Consider the following 24,073-nt stretch of genomic DNA (forward strand, 5'->3'; position numbering starts at 1 on the left):
TTTAATTATTGGGAAAACATATTACAACTTGAATTGGAATGTGATTTCTTATAAGTGAAAAAAGCTGAAGTCCTAGAGCAAAACTAGTACAATGCACAATACAAAATTACAAATAAATGGCAAGGTGGATATGTTAAATTTGAAGGCCTAAGACTTTAGATTTAGGAAGCTTTTGGTAGTCAAATCTTGTGTGATTCTAACAAAAAGAATACGACCAAAGTGTAATGACTTTGATTTTCAGACAATTAAGATGACTAAATTTCTAAGCAGATTTTGGAAACATGTGCTAGATTCAAAGCATATACTTGAGTTGCACTGGAAGTTGTGCAACTTGCAATGAAGTTGAGGTGGGACAAAGGTCCCATAGCAACGCCAGGTTTTTTCTGAGGCAAGTCCAAGGAGCATTCTGGAAGTCCACATGGTGCTAGTTTAGGCGAATTTCCTCAGTTTTAATCAAAGAACAAAGAAAAATACTAAAAGGAAGGGGAGATGGGAAGTTGGGGCTGCTGCATTGTTGTGCGAAGCGTCGCACATGATGTTAAAAGACAAACCCATGGAACTAGATCATGTGAAACATAAACAATCAGATCACGCATTTGATAACTTCGAAGCAATAATACTTGACAACATCCACGAACCAAATGAGGTTTGGTTCCATCTGTGTGACCATGAACTAGATGTTATGAATTAGACGTTATGGAATATTTTTGCATTCCTCTAGTAATTCTCTATTGCACAAGGTTACACAAGTACAACCCACAAGTCTACTTTACGAGACTGGTCATAAACATGGATGGTTGTGGCTAATTTGAGGTCGAAGTCTAAACCTCAGGTCTTGAGAAATTTTCGGGGAGGAGGCGTTAGTCTCAGAGCGATAATAACTCTACGGTCAGGTGAACTGAAGATCCAGACGATCAGATCTTATCGCTCGAAGCAATGGTCAAGTTACTAAGGTGTTAATAGTAAGGATTGTTTGGTAGTTAAATACTGTCAATAAATCCCCTACGCTGGTCGCAACTGAACCCCGAACTCCAGAAAGGTATGTCCGGGGCTCCAACTTTCAGTCCAGATACCAAACAGGAAATCCATTTTGAATCTGAGACCAAGAGCTCTCGCAAACGTCGTCAGATGTCGAGGAGCTCCACACCGAGGAATGTGTTCAGAGCTTTGTTTCAAGAGTCCTTTATGAGTGAGTAGTGCCTGCATCAATCGTTTCAAATCACCTACGGTTAGGGCAAACCTTTCTGGAGTTCGGGGTTCAGTTGCCGTGATAGTCTAGAATACATCGTGCTATCTAGAATAGAGAACAGTTGTCGAGCCCGGCAGGTTAAGGCTTTCCAAGTGATGAATCAATATATCCATTGCGAACTTAAATCTACATCATACATCGAGAACTCCTCTGTCGTAATAACCACCGGGGTAGTTGTCAACAAGATTGGGTAGTTGATTTACCCAATGGTGGAGGTCAGACCACCAGCACTGGCTACCTGTGCAAAACCAAGAGGTTAAGAAATAGGAATGGAGAGGTAAAATTCAGAATACTTTATTACTGTACCTAGTGCTAAATAGCACTTGCAAGGGAGTTCACTACCTTAACTCCGCAAGTACAAATATAAGCATGCCAGTGAACAAATTTAGAAGATACAAAGCTTTCATTGAGGTCCCAACTGTTGAAAACGAGCCAATCGAATGAACACAAAAGCTTATGTAACGATGTACAGATTGCGGCACCTCATAGGGTCTACTTCATAAGAACTTCAGTTGGGTTCTTTTTTCCTGCGGTGAATTCGTTACCAGCCACTGTGCATGCTGCGAAGACTGCTCGAACTCTGCCAACTTGATCTGCTCGGTAGTAAGTCTTTAGTCAGACGCGACCGATATGGTGGAAATGAGTAAAGTTTTGATCATGGCTCATCAGCATCGCTGCTTGACGAACATACATCAATGAGTTGAATGATCATGACAGCCAGAGGCAACAGAATGCAAGCTGCATCAGAATTTTGTACACCATCAGACGAAAAACAAGACGCAGGAAAGAAGCACACTGGCGCAAGAGATACATAGCTCAGTAGGCCTGGTAAAGCCCTAACAAGGACTTTTCTCTGTCCAGGACGCGCTTCTTGGCAGCTTCCCTTGCTGCCAAGGCAGCCGCTTCTTCACTTGAAACAGGCCCAGTTTTCTCGTCTCTTCTCCGTTTAGTCACTTCCAAGGAGGACGCAACTCCTTTTCCACCTTTACTGGGTAAGGCCTTTTGCTTTGGAACAGACGCTTGGGCGGCAGTACTAGATGTTGTAACTGCTGCCTTTGGATGCGATACCGTCGCAGCACTACTGCTAATCTTTGGTTCCTCTTTAGAATGAGATGGCTGTTTCGACATTGTGGAGGATGCTGGAGCTATTCCAGCCTCTGCATGTGCTTTTAAGGAAGCTTGATGGGCTTCTTCTTGTGTTGTCCATTTTCCTGTCGCAGTTTAACAAGATATAATAAGAACAAAGTCGAATTCGGAAGAAGACACGTGGCCGAAAGCAAAGTGATGTAACTAATAATGTACTTCTACACTATCAAAAAGGCCAGACTATCATGTGTAAATAAGCTTCATACCTAAGATATCGCTATAATAGAAACCGGAGTTAGGATCGTAGTAGTATCCTGTGGCTGCATTGAAATAGTACCCAGACTTCTCATCAAGGGTCCAATCTGCAAAACCAACAAACGCATAGCTTAGATTAAGAGTCCCACAAACAGCAAAAAGGCCGATTAGAAAGTTACTAAGATAATAAATGTGAACAGGTTAAAAAAAAATAATAAATAAATAAATAAATAAATCACTGGACGTTACATTCTTGTCACATATGTCATTTTCAGTATTAAGACTCGCTGCCCATATCACTAGAATTCAGCTACTTGACAATGTCGTTCATCAAAACCACTGCAAGGATGCAAACTTTTTGCTTTCATATGCTGTTCTAGAGAGTGTCCATATCCTTTTAATATATGTTCAGTTCATTGAAGGCAATTGAAAAACCTACTTAAATCAGCAGATAATAGGTTCCCCGCAATATCAAATAGGCAGAATTTTACCGTTTACTTTTCCTTCGGATTTGCTATTGATTTGGCTGCTTCTTGGGGCAGGTATGGCAGGGGCCGGCGGGGCACCCCCAGGGGCTTCAGGTGGACGCGCTGCACGTTGAGCACTGTAATTAGCAGAACCTGCAAGCCTCTCTGCTGCTGCCACGTCCCTCTCATAGCTCCTTTTCGCTTGCTGACCACCCAGTATACAAGCGCGACTCTGAATTAGACAAGCTCTAGAAATGGACCCACGGAATACCGTAGTCAATTTCTAAACTGAGAAATAGAAAGTTTCAAAGTTATGTGGTTGTTCCGAGAAGCCACACAGGCTGACACAAATGAGCAGACAATACGAAGTCTTATCTCGTACAAGTAATTCTTACAAGCATTCCTTATCTGAAGATATTTGTGATTTTATTTGAGAATATTAAGAACAGTAATCCAACGGAATGTCAATTTACAAAGAACGATACAAGCTTTGCTGTATCATATGCCAAGGACTCGATCCCATGCTACCATACTCAGGCGATTATTACTAACATGAGGTGCTTCATGACAAGGTATTTACCATCACAAATTCTCTTAAAAGATGAACACCGGCATAACTGAGTTTAGCTGTTGGAAAACTTATGGTCTAAGTCTCATGCTTGACAACTATTATAATAATTCTCTCTGCATCCTGAGAACCATCTTAAACCTCAGCTGAAGAAGAAAAAAGAGGAACACACCACTCGAAGATCACCACGCCATGGCCCACGATCAATTACTAAACGGCTACGAAAAAACAGCAACGTAGACACAACATATCAGCGCTGTTCTGCTTCACAAATTGTTGGATATCTTACTAATGTTTGTTGTACATGTGACAGGAGCAGTATTTAAAAGAAAAATAGATCTGACATTGACATACATGTGAATCATTGCGATCTAAAAGGAACGTGATAATTACGGAGTACTATACACCTGTTCAATACGCTCGAGGTCCTTGAGAGCTTGTTGTTTCTCCTTCTCTTTGGCAATGTTGTCTTTGCGCATGATCGTAAGGCGCTGAGCCATTGCCTCCTTGTGCCGTTGCCCGATCTCATGATTGCGCAGACTAGTGGCATTGTTGGCGATAAATATTTTGCAATAGTCACACCATTTCTTACCTTGACTTACCCAGTACTGCAAAGCTCACAAAAACAAAACCCAGCACTTAGCACGGAGATTCATTAGAGAAAAAATAAATTGGAACGTTCCGGTAAGGACAATCAGGTAAACCTACAGATTGAGTCTGAAACCTACAAATGTAAGTCAGTGAAATCGACCAGAATGCAATCAACACAATACACGACTCCAAAACTTCGCCCTAAAATCTACACCTGCACGCAGCAAAGTGTCGACGAATCCACTTCACATGATATTCATCGTCCAGCCAAATCCAAATTGATAAAGGGTAGTGGCATCGACTCGTGATAATACCCTTTACAATTAAGTCCAGACAATATCTAACAGGCTTCCTATAAACCCTAATTCAGCACGAGCTAACAAACAGAAACTTAAAGCCCGAGCCACTCGTTTCCCTTACACCTTGATGGCGCCAATACCGTCACACCCAATTTCACACGGAGAAAACACAACCACGAAGTATAAAATACAGACATATAATAGTCCAACGCGATCAAACCCTATTCCTTTTATCTAAATACAAGAGGGCTTCCACGCATAGTAACCACCGAAGAAATCCTGTGAGCCACGAAACGTGAAATTTCGGATGTGGGTCGATCTTAAGACGCAATTGTACCTCAGTCATGGCTCTCTACTCGTCAACAATCCAACGAACTGCGAAAAGTTGTGGACCTCAACTCCACTTGAAGGATAAGTACCGGTAAGCGACTACTGCACCTAGTAACACTGCTAAAAAGTAGTTGACACAATCCAACTGAGAAACGCAAGTGACAGCAAATCCGTCGCAACGGAGAAACACGGCGCGGCAATGAGCGATGGTGGCGAGCAAGGATCACAATCTCGTCGCCTTCGCTGCTTCGAAGAAGTTCGTGCAAGCAAGCTTCCTGGTCGCGGGGACGACGCTGGCCGCGTCAGCTTGAAAATTTTCGATTGTATGTATGTATGTATTTATCTATGTATAATAATATATTTAATTTTGAAAAAAATACTTTTTACTATTTTTAATTCGTACTTATTTGATTAGTGTACAATTTTATCATATGGGATGCAAAAGTGAAAACAACTTTATCTATTACTAATGTCATCAAAACTCGTGCTTCTGGTTCACGGGTTTGATATCACGGCAATTGTGTTTTGTAGTACGTCAGTACTTAACATGGAATGTGTTTCGTCAAAATAATTGAGATACTTAAGATAGCAAACTATTAAGCAATTTCTTCAGCAATTGTGGAAATGAACAAGACTAAAATCAAAATACGACACACTAAAATCAAAACCGAGGTTTTTATTTTTATTTTTTTATTCAATTTTGTGATATTTTTTACTATAAAAATTATAACTTAACGATAAACACCCTAGTCAATGATCAGTTGTGTGAAAGTTTAAAATTAGAAGCATTAATCGAGTACAAATTCGTGTAGGTATGTGTGTGTGTATTGTGTATTAGAATGCCTACGATAAAATACAAACAAGATTGCAAGCCACACGATGAATAGGGTTATAAAATCCAAGTGTATTCCAAAATACAAATGTGTTGCCCAATGTTTTAGATACTTGCCGCCTGAAAATTTTGACAAAAATTCTACCATGATAATCAAGATTTGGACTTCTTTTTTCAATTTCAAGCACAAGATTTTTAAATGAATAAAATATTTCTTTCTATTATTGTTGAATCTGACATTTTAGATGATATGCAAGCAAAACTTAATGGAACAACAAAGAAAACACAAAGTTTAAATGATTCATGTCCATGTTATGCTGAAGTTTTTCTCATTTGAAAGAAAAGTGGAAAGATTTCTAAAAACTGGATGATGGAGAAAGTGAAATTAAAAAGCCCACTTACCCCATCCTAATCTAAAGCCTTAACACTAATTCTATCCACCAGATTCCATGTACGATGAACAATTCTCACTTATATCAAATACGTTAAAAGATTTAGTAGAGAAAGAAGCAAGTTGGCTACTTAGTAAAGATGAGGAAAATGAAGAAATGGTTGAACACTTTCTTTAAACAAAATAAATTGAAAATTAAAAATTAAAAACCTAGCTTCAACAATCTTCGACGTCCATATGCGAAGGCTTAAGCCTTAAATTCCTCAATGTAGCATATGCCTATTGTAAAACTTACACAGGTGACAAGGAACTGCAAAAAAGGTAGTGACCAAGAAGCAAGTACATAACAAGATGATGCTGGCTATTCTATTGTTAAAAATATCAAAATCTCACAGAAACGGAAATATGAACTCTGGACTGGGCCACTTCCAGCAGATTCACAAGAGCAGACAAAACGGGCTAATCGAATTATCCGAACCCTAAGCACCCGCTTGACCGCCCGAAGGAAAGAGCCGCTTTCGAATCTGAACATGCAAGAATCCCAGCATGGCGTTGATTAATAACATCTAGTTCAAGGAGATATCATACTAAAGTGCAGAAAATTCAAACGAAATCAAGACTGTTCTAACATGTGCAATATGCATGATTATTATTAAAGGCTGCAAGAAATACAAGCAAAGACAACACGGGTGTTTTTCTTTTAGTCACAAGGTTTACTGTACTTGGACCACCTTTCTAAAACCAAACTATAGCATAAAATAATGCTAAATTTATACATTCGCTCAGCTGAAGTATCAAGAAGTCTAATTCTGATGCACTTGGTGGCAAAACGATACCAAAGTAATATACGTTGCGCCATGCATCAGGTTCACCAGAATATCTGTATGACAAAGTACCAATAAAATTGCACACAATTCATTAACACAGTTGAGGAGAAAGGGAGCACTGGAGGTGTAAGTCCACAATCCCAGAGGAGCGGGGACTCTTACCTCAGGGAGTTGTTGCTTGAACACAACCTCCAAACGTGCGTCCAAAGTGTTCTCCAACACGATGCGCCCATCTTTGGTAGCCAATACCACTCCCCCAGTACTATGGTCACAGAGCACAAAAACCATATCAGAAAATTATCTTGAAGCATTATTTGACAGACCTCACTCCACTCTCTGCAAAGCGAAGGGAGAAAACCTCGACGATCTATAGGAGCAAAAATAGCAATCCATTCAACAAGTAGACAACAGGATATTGGACCATACATAAAGAAGAGCCCAACTTTAGCAACCTGGATACGAAGTAAGAACCAAACCAACTACAAAGCTCAGCCCTGAAAGAATGATGGTTGGCACAAGAAACCTACTCAATGCTTCAATGAATTTTCATTGCATGGGATCACAGCCGTCACGACTTATCATCTTCAAAAACTTAGAGATAAACCAGACGCAATAGGTCAACACGCATCCCTCATAGCATGAGGACAATTAGCTCCTACTAGGATGATGAAGCTTCGGTTGAAGACACAAGTTCAGGAATTTGTATGATCGAAATTTCCGTGTTCTAATGTACTAAGCACATTCATGTAATCTGAATTCACACAATACCACTCTGCTAAAATTCGGATGAAAGGGAGGGATTGATACCAGGAGGAGCCGTGGTTAGATGACCCTGGTGGCCCAGGAAGGAAATGCTCCTCGTCGACAAACACCTCCGGTACATCGACATTCAGTTTCTCTGCATATGCCTGCTTCGTTGATCCGATCACTGACTGAACTATCTCAAGATCTTGCTCACGGCACCGCAGCTGTGTTGAGTGCTCTTTCAGCCTCAACAAGCCCTGGACACAAATATGTCACGGACTTCAGCACATATAAGCCATTCTCTTCAGAATGTAACAATGTTGAAAGAGCACTCTTGTGCTGTAACCAATCACATTGTCAAAAGACTGGGAATCGCATACTTGGATGATAAGCGCTTCGAGAAGTTTGGGATAGTCCTCATTATCACTGGATCCAACCATCTGGAGCTGCTTCTCAGCGGCCTCTTTCATCTTACGAACCAAATCATCCTGTGCTTGCAGGAGCTTCAACCGAGAGGCATTCAATTGTGTGGAATACTCACTGCCAAAATTTCAGAACAACAGATCATTGAAAACTCACAAGGTGCCCAGAGTTGGCATTGCTACTGTGCTTCACCCAGCATCTGGGTGGTGGTTTTTCTTATATTAATAGATTGCTCCTCATGAAAATCTATCATCAAATAAAGCTTTCAAAGGGAAACAACGAACAATTTCCTAAATCTTCATAACTAAAAACGACAGATATCAGTAGTTGCTCGAATATCAGTATTCACTGCACATGCGAGGCCAATTGGGCATACTGTTAAAATATAGTTACTCAGCAATCCAGTTCCTGCACGGTTACCTGATCTATTTAGAAAGAAAAGTAAATATAGATCACAAAGAACCAGATCATGAGTAGAATCAAAGCATTACATTTTACGACGAACTTCCACTTGCTTCTCCTTGCGCTCGAACTCCTGTCGGATCTTCTTTTTTTCAGCTTCCACAATCTGTAGCTTCTCAATGTTGAATTCCTGAAATAAGCCCCGTGGATCGTTATTTAGACCCTATGTATCCGCACGCTATGAAGAATTGGTAAGGAAGAAAAAAAGGAAAGAAGGAAAACAAAAAACAAAAAACAAAAGGGTTAGAAAAGATAAGAGGGGAACTGCATAGACTGAGAAGCAACTTCAGAGCTTAAAAAAAGAAGCAGAATCAGAGACGGCTCATTCGTCCAACAACCCAGCTTCTACATTGAATGTTGAGTCAATTATGTTGAGTAAAATAGCGCTATCACCAACGCTAGAACAAATCAACGTCGAAGACCAGGATTGAATAAACGCCAAATCTTTCATCACCCTAACCCTTAAATTTTTCGGGAATTCCAGTAAACAGAGTTGGATACACATTCAAAAAATCACAATCAAAGATCTGACATGACTCCAACGTCCTAAAAAAACCTAAAAACAATAATTTAAGCTAAGAATTTCGTGCCACTTAATACGACAGTATTCGTCTAACTGTGAAATTTTAAATAATCATACTAACGACAACTAAACCGGCTCTCGAAAACTCTGCCCTATGGTAATCCCGTTTTGGAGATCTCACACCGCAATGTCACCCACTGAGCCAAATCTAGAACTCCGTGGCAATAACCAAATGCAAAATCAACACCCTCTTGATTGACGAGTGCCTCATCACAAGAGAAACTGCAGGAAACAAAAAAACGAAAAAAAAAAAAAAAAAAAAAAAAAAAAGGCTGGGACGTGATGGAAGTACCTCCTCAGCCGAAACTGAAATCTCATTAGCCTTCTCCTCCGCTTCCTGGCGGATAAACTGCACCAACTGCTGCACCTGCTTCGAGACCTCCAAGTCGTTCATCTTGCCTAGCCCTCTTAAATCACCCAACTAAGCTACTGGCACAACCCTGAATCGCAATGGTGCGCTCGGGCAGTTCACTGGAGCGGATTCGAGCAATCTGTCGAGGGTTTTCAACGCAACATCAGGGCACGGAATCGTGATCTGAGCACCAAACAATACGCGAAAGGGCTCGATCGAGAGTTCCAGAGATGTGGATCGCGCTCCACGCTAGACAAAATTGCGGATGCAATTCAACCCAGAGTGCAATTGCGTTGCGCGATCAAAAAGTGCATGGAATTCCTCTACGACACCTACGCCACCCCCTCGTCACTTATACGAAAAAGGGTTCTCTCCAAGTCATTCTTCGACAGGCGCGGTTATAGGAACTGCGGTTATGGGGTTTTCAAGGTCCGTGCTGAGTTGGCACCTTTGTCTTCTTCCTGGAGCCTTCCGACTGTTGGTGTCGATTTCCACATTAATTATATATTAATTGATGTTGTTAAATGAATATCAAAGGCACTAAGGATGACTGAGAAGCTTCATTATTCATTTATTTATTTATTTATTCAATAGTTAATTACACTATTTCATAATTAAACACACATAAAAAATGTTTTTGATAGTCATCATGATCTTATTTTAAATTTTGTAATAATATTTTGATTTGTATACGTTGATTTTTTAATTTTTTAAACCATAATCATCCTTATTTGGAAAATTAAATATAATGAAATTGATTGGTAGTCAATGGATTTAATTTACAACAAAATACATAACTAGTACCTCATTTTTTCTTTTATTTAGCTTTGTTAATGTAGCTTGGCATATTTAATTCTCTTCATATTACTTAGCTTGAGTATAAAATTATGTCAAAGTATGTTTTGCAATTGGTACATAAAAAAATAAATTAAATTTTTCAAAAAGAAACTAAATACTAAAAATATAATGGATTTGAATGCTTGTAAATGATTTATTTACTTAGTTTTGTTAAATAAAGTATAGAGAATTAATATTATTAAAAATATTCGCTCCATCATATCCTAAATGTTTTTATGTAAAGTGTCAGTAATGGCCCTATTATTTGTTTGTAGCTATAACACAATTTTTTTAATACTATAGTTTAAAAAAAGATAAAAAAAAAATTGAGGAGAATGTTAAAATTGAATAGATAATTTAATTTGTATACATCATTGAACACCCAATTCACTGGTGATATCAACCCCATAAACTTCAAATGCCAAATGGTTATTTACAAATATACTTAACAAAGATGGCCAATTTATAATAGACTCTAGGGAAGTATTAAAAATGAAACAAAATCTATATATATATATATATGTATATATATATACTCATACTCATACACAGACCTAAAATATTTATTGAAACTTTACACTTGGATCAATTCTAATGACAAATATTTATAGAAATGTTTGAAAAAGATGTATACATTCAAACTGATAAATAATCTCTTAGTCTTCCGATTTCCGTATTCAAATGCATGGATTAGGGTTCATGTATGTAAAGTTTCCTGTATTTCGAAGACATAGCACCTGGCTTCTCATTCAACTTCTTAGCTTCTTCCACAGCATATTGGAGACAGTTACAAATACTTCACCATTTGCAACTTTGGAGGATGTAAAGACTTGAACTAGAGGTCACACAATGCTCAGTTCTGGATTCCATTGCCGAATATGACCATAACAGTCAATGATACTCATAGTTATCAACTTAAGAAGTTGGTGGGCAAGAGCACACGAAATGCCATGCATTCATTACTCAGCGTCGAACCCATCTTTCCAACTTATATAGAGATCAAAGGCGTTGATGTGGCAGAGATGAACTACAAATGTGTAAGATTACAATAATCGTTCTGATGTAAGACCAGCGACAGAGAACCACTCAATTGTAAAGGAAAACTTTTCGACAACTGTTCTGAAAGTTGTTAACTTATTTTTATTCAAGGAAAATAACATGCCTAGGCACCTGCTTGCCCGCCTGAGGGGAATAAACGCTTTCGGATCTGAACATCACAACATCATCCAAAGTGGTATCAAGGAGTTAAACCTATACTTCCTAGTTTCAGTTGTAATTGGAACAAGAAAAAAGCTAATACCTCTTCACAAACACTACAAAGAAACAGAAACCGTCAGCATCATTATGGTCGCTCACATAAGTGGATACGTGGATGGATACATAAATAACTCAAAGGATATGCAAAGACGAAATGGAATTTTAGTGCAACAGCGGACCTACCTCAGGCAACTGCTGCTTGAACACAACTTCCAAGCGTGCATCTAAAGTATTCTCCAAGACGATGCGACCGTCCTTGGTAGCCAACACCACTCCTCCTGTACTGTAGCCACAAAAATGAAAAAAAAATTGTCTTAAAAAATAAACTTAAGTATTCTTATGCTTGTCCTAACAAATTCAGTCAAGAACAGAACTTTACTTAGGTTTCTCAATTTCAGCTGACCCGCTGTTGTCAGGACATTACTATAATTCTATTTGCGTTTGAGTTGAGTATGTCCCAATTCTGTGTTGCCATTACAAAGAGTAGGAGACGGCAAGACTATCACAGTAGAGGCTCTAATCTAAAATCTACTCCTGCATAAAACAATCAGAATAGTACCTGAACTCTGAGACAGAGCGATACAGAAAAAGACAAAAAAAGAAAAAGAAAAAAAATCAGGATTCATTACACAACGATCACCTTACTCCTGAGTCTCGACATCATTGAATGAATTAGTAAACAAAGAGGATTAATACCAGGAAGAGCCGTGGTTAGATGACCCTGGTGGCCCAGGAAGGAAATGCTCCTCGTCGACAAACACCTCCGGTACATCGACATTCAGTTTCTCCGCGTATGCCTTCTTCGCTGATTCGATCACTGACTGCACCATCTCAAGATCTTGCTCACGGCACCGCAGCTGTGTTGAATGCTCTTTCAACCTCAACAAACCCTGGACACCAAGACGTCACCTCCTTCAGCACAAAAACGACAGCAAAAAGCACCCAACGACCGTTTGCTTGAATATGAGTGATGTGGACTGTTCTTAGAAGACTATTATGCTGAAATTAGACAAATTGGTGAATATTGGAGGCTGCGTGCCTGGATGACGAGTGCTTCTAGAAGTTGGGGATAATCCTCATTATCACTAGACCCAACATTCCGCAGCTGATTCTCAGCTGCTTCTTTCATCTTGCGGACCAGGTCGTCCTGTGCTTGCAGTAACTTCAATCGGGAAGCATTCAGCTGCGTTGAATATTCACTACCAAGAATTGAAAAGTCATAGATGAGATGTGCACTAAAACACTACTATATCAAAAACAGGCAACCTAATTGACAAAATAGTTCTTCGTTCAAATCAAAGTCTGTAAAAGATCATGACCAGTTAATAATCTGCATCTTCACAAATGAATGCTTCAAATGGCTTGATTCTTGGTTTTACAAGTGTTCAATTTATAGATGCTCGAGAACTCTAAATTTTCACAGTGAACTTCTACTTGCCTAGCCATCCCAAAGAGTAATGTTCTGTGACACTGATGTTTAGTAATTACATTTTACGGCGAACTTCCACTTGCTTCTCCTTACGCTCAAACTCCTGCCGAATTTTCTTCTTTTCAGCTTCTACAATCTGTAACTTCTCAATGTTGAATTCCTGCGTTGAACCACCCCTCAACAACATTTAATTCCGATATAAGACACGTGTTGCACAGTTGATAACATGGAAGAGCCTTACCAACGGAATCATCAATTGATCAAACTGAGGTCACCGCAGCTTTCCAGAGAAAGCTAAGGGGTGACATCATTGCAAACCTTCATAGATTCTGATATTCATAAACAAAAGAACAGACATGATTTGAGATGATTTGAGATAAATTATAGCACAACCAGACAGGAGAAAAAGAAGAGACTGCATCTCCGAACCCACATGGATTGTTACATTCCAATCCTCTACAGCTCTCACCCTCGTGCCTGGTCGACTTTGAACACAGATGTTTGAAATAAGAATTAGAGTTCAGAAGCTGACAATCAATTCGGATCCAATACTAAGTGAGAAACACCTGATGTTCTGAATTGAGTTAATGCTGGCTCATAGTATTAGAAAATTAATTGCAAATTAATTACTGGAAAAACAAAACTAAATAAAATGATGAAAAAATAAAATAAAACAACAGACGACAACTTCTCTATGTTATAAAACTGTCAAGTCTACCTAGTTTCGATCAACACATACCGTACACTACTTGCCTTAAAAACACTTGTGCCAAATCAAAACCTATGCATCAATTCCGAAAGTCGGTAGCGAAAACATCCAATACAACGTCGATTCGAGGTCCGAATTCTCCAAAACAGATAAACTCCCCTATAAAAACATTTGCAAACGTGCCCGGTGGATTCAAGGAGCCTGATGGTCTTACCTCCTCGGCAGATACAGAGATCTCATTGGCCTTCTCCTCCGCTTCCTGGCGTATGAACTGCACCATCTGCTGGACTTGCTGCGAAACCTCCATGTCGTTCATCTTGCCTAGCCTTCCTAACCACCGCAACCACGAATGCCACACTGAGCTAAGCACCTAGACACGCTCCAAAACTGCAAACACTAAATTGAGAAAATGGAATCCAGCAATCCCAAGGGGTTTCTCACTCCGCCCAACTGCTCAATCACTGGTTTGGGAACAAAATACTGCACAGGAGGGGGTATGCGGTTCACAATCGTTTTGTCTTCAACCTGATCACCGATCTCCTCTCACTCTAACAATCCAACAACTTTTAGGTCTGTCGAGTGTCCCTCGAACCACCACGAGGGATATGCTTCCCCCTCCTTCGCACACGGTTTCAAGATCTACGGCCGATCACACCTGGCTTACTTGGCCCCACTGGAGATTCCGATGGGCTCCCGATCTGAAGAGTAGATGGGCAGCATCACTTTCGCTGCTGACATGTGGCAGCTGGGCCCAACATCCAATATTGTCATCGAAAACGAAAGGGATCACTCCTGGATGTGAATCTTCCATGCATTGTACAAACTCTCAAAGGTGTTCTTCAAGGTCATCTCGTGTGCCAAACTTCGTTGTTAGGAAGATTAGTTTCTGGGTTTTTCACACGACGACTTCAAGAGTGCTCAAAGTCCACTGCGTCAGACATTGGGCGAGGAAATGATTGTTGAATTTAAACAATCATAGAGGCTGAAAATCACGCATTCTCACAGCAAGCATTCAAAACGTATATTGCAGGTAATTCTGTAATGAGATGGCCAGGTGCGACTGGGATTTAATGGAAATGATAATCGACATAGCTCAGATAGTGATGATGGAAATAGCTCGTCCGACAGCCTAACCTAAAATCACGAGGGAAATGAGTCCAGTGAACATCGCCGACAAATCCAAATTTGATTAGGCCACGGCCAAACACAAACAAGAGGCCGAGAAATAAGCAAGTAACACAATGATATAGGAGGAATTGCTTCGCATCCCACTCAAGATGCTGGTAACAAGGGTTTGCGTTATAGCCAATCTGGCAGAAAGATTATAAGCCAAGGCTTACACAACTAAATCGGAGGCCCTCGCCACAATCACTCAAGAACGCCCACAAAGCTTACTCTTTTGATACTACAGAAGACACTCTCCTGTACAATGAATGTATTAGTGATACTTATAAATAAGCAGATGCATGACCACGATCTTATTGTAACGCGTCCGACAAAGCATCGACGCTGTACTGAGGATTGTTGATGTTGGTCAAGAGGAAGCCTGCCGCTGAAGCAACTTCAGCTTCTCTGGCAGCTCCACTTGTTCAGAAGACTCTGGCCTTGCATGAGTCGAAAGAATTTTTAAGCTAATGTACAAATCCAGCGGATGCAGGATTTTTTTTTTTCTAAATATCGCTGAAGAAAATAGAGGACGACGTCTTTGTTTTAGGTTAATAGTCCTTGTGAGAGCTTTAAAAACTGCTTGAGTGGCAGGTATGAAAAACTTTCACGGTACCTGACCAAAAGATTTGCCGCGGAGAACAATGGCACAATGGAGAGGACCTTAGGGCCCTAAATCAGACCGTAACCCTAAGGAAATGTGAAGCCACCACCTGCTGCTGCAGCGCTACCATTCTGAGGAGAGATGTAAACCCACAGGAGAGAAATGATAACGGAGAGCAGACCCGCCCAAACGTAGATAATGGTCGGGGTCTTGCCGCCCTTACCCATCAGACCCTTGAAGAAGGGGTACAGATGCATGAGCACCCAGAGCGAGAAGAAGACTCCTCCTAAGAGCTTGCTCCATTCGGGATTGGGGGAGTAGATGGTGCGGGAAACTCCAACAGCGATGGCAACAATGTTGGTGATACCAATGGTGATTGGAGGAATGAAGAGAGACGTCCACTTGACGATGTAGAGATCTGCGTAAATGTCGTCTTCATCATCACCAGCTGATTTCGAGGTCAGAGTGAAGGAGATTTCGACTCCGGCCATGACTTTGAGAATACCCTGGAAGACGGCAGCCAAATGGGCACTGGTTCCACCAATCACCCAGAACTGTTCGTTTCTCCACCACTCCTCCAGACTGATTCCAGACCATTTGACTTCGAGCACGGCGAGTGAGCACAGGCTGATGGTAATGGTGAGAAGGTAAATCAAGAAAGCTAGGTTCAAATTTTGCACGATAAATTGGCCAGTATAAAGAGAAAGAGCGGGGAGGAAGCAGTAAACCAAAAGGAAGATGGAAGTGAACGGGTAGATGCCGACGTTAAGGTATGCAATGCGTTGCAAAAACTTGAGCCGAGAGCTGGCGAGAAGAGCATTGTTTCGAGAGAAGAAAATTTCCACGGATCCAGTAGCCCAACGAAGCACCTACAACCATGAATTCAATGCGTCACTAGGAGAAATGTAAAGAAAAACTCCAAAATAGAAGCCAAAAACCTGCTGTCACTAAGCCCTTAATTGTTGGCTGTACACAAGTTGGACAAAGACACGATGCTTACTTGATGAAGACGATCGGTAAGATTGATGGGAGCAGTTCCTCTGAAGGCATCGCGCTTAGTGACACAGTAGATTGAACGCCAACCACGATTGTGCATACGGAAACCAGTCACCACATCCTCTGTCACGGACCCATAAATCCATCCCACGCGTCCTCCCCACTCGGTCTTGTCCTCGTAAAAGCACGACACTACGTTAATGGCTTCAGCAACTGTTGAAGCGTCCAGGGGCTCACGGGGAATCGTTAGCGCTCCAGCAGGTCGACCGTTCTTCACGCCCTTGTCTGCCAGAGGTCGCCCTTGAAACTCTGCCACCGGAATCGATGCAGCGAATACAGCTGAAGAACCGTAGCGCTTTGGGAGCATGGTGGCTTCAATATCATCATCGTCATCACTTGTAGTGTGTTCGGTTAACCCTGCCACCTCCGAGTCTCGTTGCTTAGACTTCGGTTTCTTCTTAGGCTGCTTCGGCCCGCAGCAGCAGCAACAAAGCTGGAAGCAGCACCCATGGTCCCGCATCCTAGGGGGGTCAAAACCATAGAGCGCAATTCTTCTGAAGACGCACCCGGTTCCGACATAGACTGGTCCCTGCAACCCATCCAGCGCTCTCATGTTGACGTCGAAGAAGACAGTGTTGTGATTAGCGTATCGATCGTTGGGATCTACTCCTTCAAAACGTTGAGGAAACTGGACGTAGGCGAGACGATCACCACCCTTATCCATGAAGAAACACATGGCTTCCCGGATGGCGAGGGCATTGAAGATGTAGTGATCACAATCCAGATTGAGAATGAATGGACCGTTGGACATGACAGCACTCGTGCGAACAAGGGCGTTCATAGCTCCGGCCTTCTTGTTGTGATCGTAACCGGGACGTTTTTCACGAGACATGTATACTAGCATCGGCAGACGAATGTCAACATCCGTAGTGTCAATGATATTCTCCTCGTCGCTACTGCCCATCAAAGGCTCAGCAGTAGGAGGAGCTAGCATCACCTGGATGATACCAGCGTGGTCTCCTCGTCCATGCTCCTTGCCGGATTGAGTCCACGTTCCTGGCCAGTGTGTCCCATCTGCCATCCAAGTGGCCTTGGGTATATTGAGAGGCTCGGACGGATCTCCTCCAGACTCCATCTGGTGACGCTTAGCTCGAATTTCTTCATGTGCATTGTATGCGTCTGAGCGACGGCGGATTGCATCGGGCAATCCGTTAACACGAACCTTGAACTCGTCATACTCTCTCTTGACCTTGCGGCGATCCTTCACGAAATCGGAACGAACCTTATTCTTCGTGGGATCTCCCTTCAAGAGGAAATACGTTTCCGGGTTGCGGGGCTCAATCTTGTGCTTCCGGCAGAAGGGGATCCATACGCGGGCAAAGCTCGCAGCCTCAGCCAAGGCCTCGAACGACAAGAGGGCGCCACCATCGTCAGAGAGGTAGCACGCAAGCTTCTCCAAAGGATACTCAGATGCCAAAATGGATAGGATTGTGTTTGCGGTAGTGAGAGGAGGTTCCTTCTCGGGATCAGCTGTGGAGACGAAGATGTCCACACCGGGTAGATCAGACCTACCGCTGGGGTTCTCTGGTGACGGCATGTCGAACTTCTCCTTCAACACCGACAGATCTGTCAAACGGTTGATGGGACACAGCTTTGGCAACTGGTCGAGAATCCAAGAGAAGGCAAACCAAATCTCGCAAACTACCGACATTCCCCAAAGCCACAGGGCGTCAGGGTTCGGATGCTGAACACGCCACATGAGAAACAGTGCGAGGACTACCATGCGGATTGCCACAATCAACCTGCAGACATGTGTATGACATCAGATACTAGAGCTTTCCCACAATTCAATTGCTAGCGTGGACACAAATCAAGTTCTACTTACCATTCTGGCATTAATTCAGTAATGACTAAGAAACTGAAGTATGCTTGAGTAGGAAACAAACCTGTAGGGACTAAGAATGCCTGTCGAAATGCTGACTTTGCGAGTTAGAGGACGCCTCACTTTATCATTGAATTCAGGCAAAACACCCAGATTTGGTGGACCTTGGCCGCCACCGCCATCGTATCCATCGTCGCCGGGCCACACGGCATTGCCGTAACCGTAGGTACCCTTGGTCTGATAGAGCCAGCGGGCGTGGTCGAAATCAGCAGAGGAACCATTGCTCATAAGCATGCCGGGCTTTGTCTTTAGAAGAGACAGGCGGCGATCCAGTCTGGAGCTGTCGTCGCCGTTGGGTGGTAACACGCGCATGTCATTCTGGGAACCACCCTGTGAGAAGGGCTCGTCAGACGCAGTGTAGTCGTCTTTACAACCAGGGCATTTCCCAGACCCGTTGAGGGCATCGATGTAGCAGTCGCGGCAGATCTTGAAGTTGCAATCACAAGGTGTCATGTCTTCTCCGCGCTCGTCGCGCATCGCCTTCCCGTCACAGTTGATGACGGCGCAGGTAGGACCGCGTGCACCCCCAAGCTGCTCGCCCTTTCCGGGGACCGCCCGATCTCCCGACATTGGGTGGTCTGGTGTGGCAGGGATCTGGACAGTGTATAAGTAATCGGATCCCAGCTCGCTGTCTGTAGCACCCCCCATCTCACTCATGTCACGCGAAAGATTGTTAAATCTCCCGCTGGACGTCCTTCTTGCATGGTGATGATTCCCCCCGCCCGCATTCTGGTTGTCCGAGTTTGTGCGACCTGTCATCTGCACGCCACGAGATTGTCCTGCATTACGAAACCCAAGTCCACCTGTTGCAGCAGACCTTGGCGAAGCCATGGCTGCACGCCTTCGTATTCCCCTCAATCGACAAACATAAATCCTTGATCTGGATTAACAGACTAGTGCTCGATCCTCCACAGAATAAGCCCAAACTAAGCCGCTACGACGAAAACACCATTCCTCAGTTTCTGCATCTGCTCAAAAGTTCCTGTAAACAATGCGCACCAGACGTGGACATATTAACCGCTGTTTCAGACAACAGCATCCACATCTTTCGATTCTCCAACTTCCTAGTTGTTTCAAGATACTGGCGTATTTCAGGCTCCTTGAATCGCAAGCTCAACGAAAATGAGGCTTATAACGAGACCGACACTTACCTCGAATTGCATATCCATGAGCATTTGACCTTAAATTGACAATACCCACTCGCTTCCCGACATACAACCAGGACTCCGACTGCAAAAACCCGACGTCAGATCCAGGATCCCGCACCAAGGAGGCCGATCCTTGCTTCAGTGTCCAAGAGAGAAGCCCTGCTAGTCAGTAGAGCTCAACATGGTCGGCCACACGGCAGGCAAGAAGAGAGGAGGAGTGGGGGATCTTCATAGCATCCCAAAGAGCAACACTCACGGAAACTTCTCGATCGCAACACTCTTCCAGGCCGGTGCGGGGTGGCTGGTACCTAATCCAACCCACAATAAAATAGTTTATTACTCCTGCGCTTCATGTGTGCACCCTAGGCGGCGGCTAGATCCTCGTCACAATGCCCGATTAGGGAGCGGCGGTCAGAAGAGGTTCATCAATCAGGTAAATTACTAGCTGTAAAGAGTCAACGTGAGTGAAGCAGCGCGATGAATCGCCTCGTTTTAGACCAGTAGCGAATCCGCACAAGTGAAAGCATTCGGGAGTTGATTCGAGATCGCGCGGCAACGCTCTGCGCTACTGGCCTGTGTAGATTATCACGAGTCTGCATTAGAAACTTGTAGATAATCGAAACAATCTATACCAGATCCAGGAGGCACGTCGGAGCCGTGACCCCACACTGCGATTCAGCTGCCGAATTCCGGGGATTATTAACATGGTGCAGCGATCCGCACATGTTTGAAGTCTTGTTCAGGCGCATTCTGAATGAATGTATCTGGCTACCTACGCCACCGATCGATCTTTCCCGACGCGAATTTGCGCTCTCGGGGTCTGCAGATCGGATGAGTCGCACTTCGAATTCGGGCACCTCGCGTACCTGGGCGAGGTGGGTCCCGACTTCGCCTACCGATGAAATTTTTTCATCGTCCGTCGTTCAGAGTCGATGGACGTTTCAAGGGCACGAGATGACGAGGGAAGATTGAAAAATAGTGATATGTGTGGGACAAATACTGTGTAAAGGACTCATTAATGACTAGATAATGGCAAATTGCATCGAAACGTGGATATCTATCAAAGGTTTGTGGTTTGAATTGCACTTGTGAAATCTCAATCTGGGTTCATAGATTCTCGTATGAGAATGTAACTTCTTGTTTTATAACTTCTTGTTGTAGTATTTTTACTTTACAATTTAAATTAAATTTGAACATCTAAATGGTAATTGGAATTACACACACACATACATTTATATATATATATATATATATATATGTAATATTTAACATGAATGAAAACGTAATCTTTTTTTAATATATTTGATCAAATAAATTCTTCAAATAAATTATTCAGTTTTAGTATTCTCACTTTGGAATAAGTATTAACTACATTCTAATGTGGTGTTTTGTTTTTTCTTGGTTTTTTAATAAGATATCTAATATCAATCTTATGCTTTTAAATTTTAATAAATGTTGATGTTGATGTAAGTCCTATGATACTTCTACTTACTTCACATATAGCATAAAATATGATAAAAATATTTATATTGTCTTTTATAAATAAATAAACAAACATTTTATAAACTACATTTTAATATTTTTTATCGGATTTTTTATATATTTATTGACTACACTGATAACATGTAACATGTTTGGTGTAATATTACATATACAAGAATATCTACTATATGCTTATAAACAAAATGAATTGATTTGATTTTAAGTTAAAATCCATCAATATTTTATTGATGTATTTTCGTTGTAGTATCTAAAGTCTACTTTATTTATAACCTTGAAAAAATAAAAATAAAATATAACTTTCTTAGTACAACTTAAATATTTCATATTAAAATCTTTACTCAAATGTATTTTGAACTTTTAAAAATTAGATTGTTATTTTTTTGCAACAAATATAATATCAACTTATAACACAAATGTAACATAGTTGTATAACTTAGCTTGTCAATGACATGGATAAAAAAATAATAATAATAAATAAATAAAATTAATTGAAAAGACAATATATTCATATGTTATAGAAAGAAAAAGCATAAATAAATAAATAAAATGACAAGTGCCAATTACAAAGAATCTAAAGAGCCTTGAATCAAGATCTATATCGAAACACCAGCAGTATTGACAATTATAGTTGTATAGATCTCTTTTAATTAAACAATGTCTAATATATTTTTTTCTCTTTTCAAATATTATACAATTTAATAATTTTGCTATTCTATTTAGTTAAGTAGTTTATGGAATAGTAAAATAACGAGTAATTCATTTATTTGTATAACTTTATTAGTTAATAATGAATCATATTCTCCTCCATTTTCAGATCTTAATATATTTGATCTTTCTTTCACTTTGCTTCTTAATCATTATATTTTTTATAATTTAAAAATTAATTGAAAAAAAAACTTCATCATATGCATCCACTCCTTCATTAAAGAAACACAACATAATGCTCTAACTTCTAGAATAATTAATATGCTTCTCCATACATCTCAAATGTATATACTTAATTATACCTTTAGAGTAATGAATAATAACATCAAAACTTGTTTTTAAATTTTTCTCAATGAAAATGTCGTACATGTTGTACATTTTATCATTTTCTTTCTCTTATTAGTAATGCTTTTAAATGTGAAGTCAAACTATTATTATTATTATTTTTTTAATTTTTAATATTTTTAATCTTTTGCAATAAGAGAAGTCATTTCTTTTAACTTTATTGCATTGTTCTTATGTGACAAAGTAATGACCTAATATTTAAATAATAGGAACAAAAAGTCAATAAAAGATCTTTTTAAGTTCTCCAAAATTTTAATACTTTTTTTTCATGTGAAATATATATATATATATATATATATATATATATTGTTGATTTTTAAGCAAAATTTCTAATAGAAGCTTTATAGTTTTATCCAAATATTTAATATTATAACTTCATTTAAGATTTTAGACAATAATTTATTTGTAAGACTCATAAAATTTAATTCATGTTACATTTAGAATACTATGTTACAAATCTTTGGTATTCTTATCTACAAGTATATTTTCTAAAATTATTATTATTATTATTATTATTATTTAATAAATATCTCACCTTAAAATTTTATATTGATTTTTTTTCTTTTTAAAATAAAGTTCCAACCCTTTATCTCTCTCCCTCTTGTTACTTATTTATTTCAATTGAACTTTAATACAGAATTTTAAGAAAAGACACAAACTCATACATGCATAAAATAATTAACATGGCAAAAGATCATTTTTACTACGATCTAAACCAATAAAATCAAAATAGAACATACAGTTTATCAAAGAGAAGCTGCTTTTTTAAATCAGGTATTTGAATTCAAAACGCTTTTTAGATTAAAATAAAACTAACATATCTATATATATATATATATATATAGATATAAAAAATAAATTAAATAATTTTAAAGTAACAAATATTGTTGTTTGATTTGACAAAGATATTTCAGCTATAATTTTTAAAAAATGTAATATATTTGCACAGTAAAATAAAATAAAAAACTTAAATATATTAGGATTGCAATAGAAATACATTATATTAAACTGAATTTTGACATTCACTCCAATCATTAAATTCAAAAAATTCAAAAAATTCAAAAAAACTGAATTATATTAAAACTATCAAAAAATAATTATATATTCATTAGATTTAGAGTTTATTTAAGTAATTTTAGAAGAATTATAATTACTGCTTACTGTGGTGGTTTGAAAAGAAAATGTTTAATTTGAATTCTATATTCCTTGCCACAAATATGATATGTTTATTTTTAAAATAAGCATTTTAAAACTTTCTAAAATATTTAAGAATAGTATTTTGATTTTTTTGTTTATCTTCAGTGGATTAAACATTTATCTTGATAATTCCAAATTATTTTAAAGAAAAAGTTTAAACATTTATTATGTTTTAATTACACATTTTAATTACAGATTTTAGTTTGGAAGTATAATATTAATCAAACTAATTATCTAACTTTTAGAGAAAGCAAAAGAACTTACTTTGATGAAAAAATGCAAAACAACATAACAAATAATTAAGTAGTGAAATGAAGAAGGTATGTATTTAATCCAAATTTGTTAAAATTCTAATTATTTTTATACATTAATATGTCAAAGCTTGAAATTGCAATAATTTTGGTCCAAAATCTAAGTGTTAAGTGAGTAATTAGCTAGATTTGAACTTACAAGGACCTTTACATTTTTTTAAAAAAAAATTGTATTATAGCTATATGAGGAATATTGTAGATTGTGTATATTCATTGTAAATTTAAAAATTATATATTAAAATATAAAATAGTATTTGTTTCAACTATATATTGCTCATTTATTTTTTAATGAATCATAAGTCTACTTTTAATTGCAGTAGAAAATTAAGAGCTTAGTGGAACTATTACAAATAAGGCACCAACTATAAACACATGATTATTAGTTCAAGAATTGAAGTAGTAAAATAATAAGAATAATACTTTGACAAATAGAGCACTACTTAGGTAATAGAAATTCCTTTGTCACT

The 24,073-nt window shown here is 39.5% G+C and overlaps 4 protein-coding genes across 13 annotated transcripts; all 4 read right to left on the reverse strand.

Moving 5' to 3' along the window:
• Positions 1 to 680: 680 nt before the first annotated feature.
• Positions 681 to 5,095, reverse strand: LOC112291356 (zinc finger protein ZOP1). Of its 9 annotated transcripts, none has more exons than XR_016506460.1 (7): positions 4,853 to 5,095; positions 4,033 to 4,233; positions 3,082 to 3,262; positions 2,602 to 2,697; positions 1,732 to 2,460; positions 1,453 to 1,487; positions 681 to 1,200 (listed from the first exon to the last, which is right to left on the reverse strand). XR_016506460.1 is itself a non-coding variant. In XM_024538633.3 (5 exons), the coding sequence occupies exons 1-5, from the start codon at positions 4,859 to 4,861 to the stop codon at positions 2,066 to 2,068; spliced, it is 882 nt and encodes a 293-aa protein (XP_024394401.1). In that variant the 5' UTR covers positions 4,862 to 5,079; the 3' UTR covers positions 1,520 to 2,065. The 9 variants fall into 9 exon arrangements, 2 of the variants coding, with proteins under 2 accessions (XP_024394401.1, XP_073394916.2); XR_016506461.1 differs by having other exon boundaries at positions 1,387 to 1,487; positions 4,853 to 5,079; XR_016506463.1 differs by having other exon boundaries at positions 1,387 to 1,487; positions 3,082 to 3,305; positions 4,853 to 4,991.
• Positions 5,096 to 6,237: 1,142 nt separating this feature from the next.
• On the reverse strand, positions 6,238 to 9,800 carry LOC112291357 (V-type proton ATPase subunit E). Of its 2 annotated transcripts, XM_090256080.1 has the most exons (7): positions 9,400 to 9,800; positions 8,554 to 8,654; positions 8,020 to 8,179; positions 7,703 to 7,896; positions 7,058 to 7,157; positions 6,905 to 6,948; positions 6,238 to 6,592 (listed from the first exon to the last, which is right to left on the reverse strand). In XM_090256080.1, exons 1-6 carry the CDS (start codon positions 9,499 to 9,501, stop codon positions 6,937 to 6,939), a joined length of 669 nt encoding a protein of 222 aa, XP_090112206.1. In that variant the 5' UTR covers positions 9,502 to 9,800; the 3' UTR covers positions 6,238 to 6,592; positions 6,905 to 6,936. The 2 variants fall into 2 exon arrangements, with proteins under 2 accessions (XP_090112206.1, XP_090112205.1); XM_090256079.1 differs by lacking the exon at positions 6,905 to 6,948.
• Positions 9,801 to 11,114: 1,314 nt separating this feature from the next.
• Positions 11,115 to 14,256, reverse strand: LOC112278631 (V-type proton ATPase subunit E). Its single transcript, XM_090256078.1, has 6 exons — positions 13,906 to 14,256; positions 13,042 to 13,142; positions 12,593 to 12,752; positions 12,250 to 12,443; positions 11,737 to 11,836; positions 11,115 to 11,503 (listed from the first exon to the last, which is right to left on the reverse strand). The coding sequence occupies exons 1-6, from the start codon at positions 14,005 to 14,007 to the stop codon at positions 11,459 to 11,461; spliced, it is 702 nt and encodes a 233-aa protein (XP_090112204.1). The 5' UTR covers positions 14,008 to 14,256; the 3' UTR covers positions 11,115 to 11,458.
• Positions 14,257 to 14,847: 591 nt separating this feature from the next.
• On the reverse strand, positions 14,848 to 19,811 carry LOC112291355 (cellulose synthase-like protein D2). The gene is made up of 4 exons (XM_024538632.3): positions 19,549 to 19,811; positions 18,402 to 19,379; positions 16,460 to 18,257; positions 14,848 to 16,328 (listed from the first exon to the last, which is right to left on the reverse strand). The coding sequence occupies exons 2-4, from the start codon at positions 19,226 to 19,228 to the stop codon at positions 15,546 to 15,548; spliced, it is 3,408 nt and encodes a 1,135-aa protein (XP_024394400.1). The 5' UTR covers positions 19,229 to 19,379; positions 19,549 to 19,811; the 3' UTR covers positions 14,848 to 15,545.
• Between the last annotated feature and the right edge of the window lie 4,262 nt (positions 19,812 to 24,073).

This window comes from Physcomitrium patens, chromosome 14 (assembly GCF_059467195.1).
Source record: "Physcomitrium patens ecotype Gransden chromosome 14, ASM5946719v1, whole genome shotgun sequence".
Lineage (NCBI taxonomy): Eukaryota > Viridiplantae > Streptophyta > Bryopsida > Funariales > Funariaceae > Physcomitrium > Physcomitrium patens.

What these genes read in the sequence shown, in the direction of transcription:
- LOC112291356 (XM_024538633.3), bottom strand. An exon ending in ACCTCGAGCGTATTGAACAG is followed by an intron (nt 3,263 to 4,032) that starts GTGTATAGTACT and finishes CTGGGTGGTCAG; the next exon opens with CAAGCGAAAAGGAGCTATGA. An exon ending in CTATTATAGCGATATCTTAG is followed by an intron (nt 2,461 to 2,601) that starts GTATGAAGCTTA and finishes AAACTGCGACAG; the next exon opens with GAAAATGGACAACACAAGAA.
- LOC112278631 (XM_090256078.1), bottom strand. Translation starts at nt 14,007, where the DNA reads ATGAACGACATGGAGGTTTCGCAGCAAGTCCAGCAGATGGTGCAGTTC. An exon ending in TAGAAGCACTCGTCATCCAG is followed by an intron (nt 12,444 to 12,592) that starts GCACGCAGCCTC and finishes CTTGGTGTCCAG; the next exon opens with GGTTTGTTGAGGTTGAAAGA. An exon ending in TCTAACCACGGCTCTTCCTG is followed by an intron (nt 11,837 to 12,249) that starts GTATTAATCCTC and finishes TTGTGGCTACAG; the next exon opens with TACAGGAGGAGTGGTGTTGG.
- LOC112291355 (XM_024538632.3), bottom strand. Translation starts at nt 19,228, where the DNA reads ATGGCTTCGCCAAGGTCTGCTGCAACAGGTGGACTTGGGTTTCGTAAT. An exon ending in GGCATTCTTAGTCCCTACAG is followed by an intron (nt 18,258 to 18,401) that starts GTTTGTTTCCTA and finishes ACATGTCTGCAG; the next exon opens with GTTGATTGTGGCAATCCGCA. An exon ending in TTACCGATCGTCTTCATCAA is followed by an intron (nt 16,329 to 16,459) that starts GTAAGCATCGTG and finishes TCATGGTTGTAG; the next exon opens with GTGCTTCGTTGGGCTACTGG.
- LOC112291357 (XM_090256079.1), bottom strand. Translation starts at nt 9,501, where the DNA reads ATGAACGACTTGGAGGTCTCGAAGCAGGTGCAGCAGTTGGTGCAGTTT. An exon ending in TCGAAGCGCTTATCATCCAA is followed by an intron (nt 7,897 to 8,019) that starts GTATGCGATTCC and finishes ATTTGTGTCCAG; the next exon opens with GGCTTGTTGAGGCTGAAAGA. An exon ending in TCTAACCACGGCTCCTCCTG is followed by an intron (nt 7,158 to 7,702) that starts GTATCAATCCCT and finishes CTGTGACCATAG; the next exon opens with TACTGGGGGAGTGGTATTGG.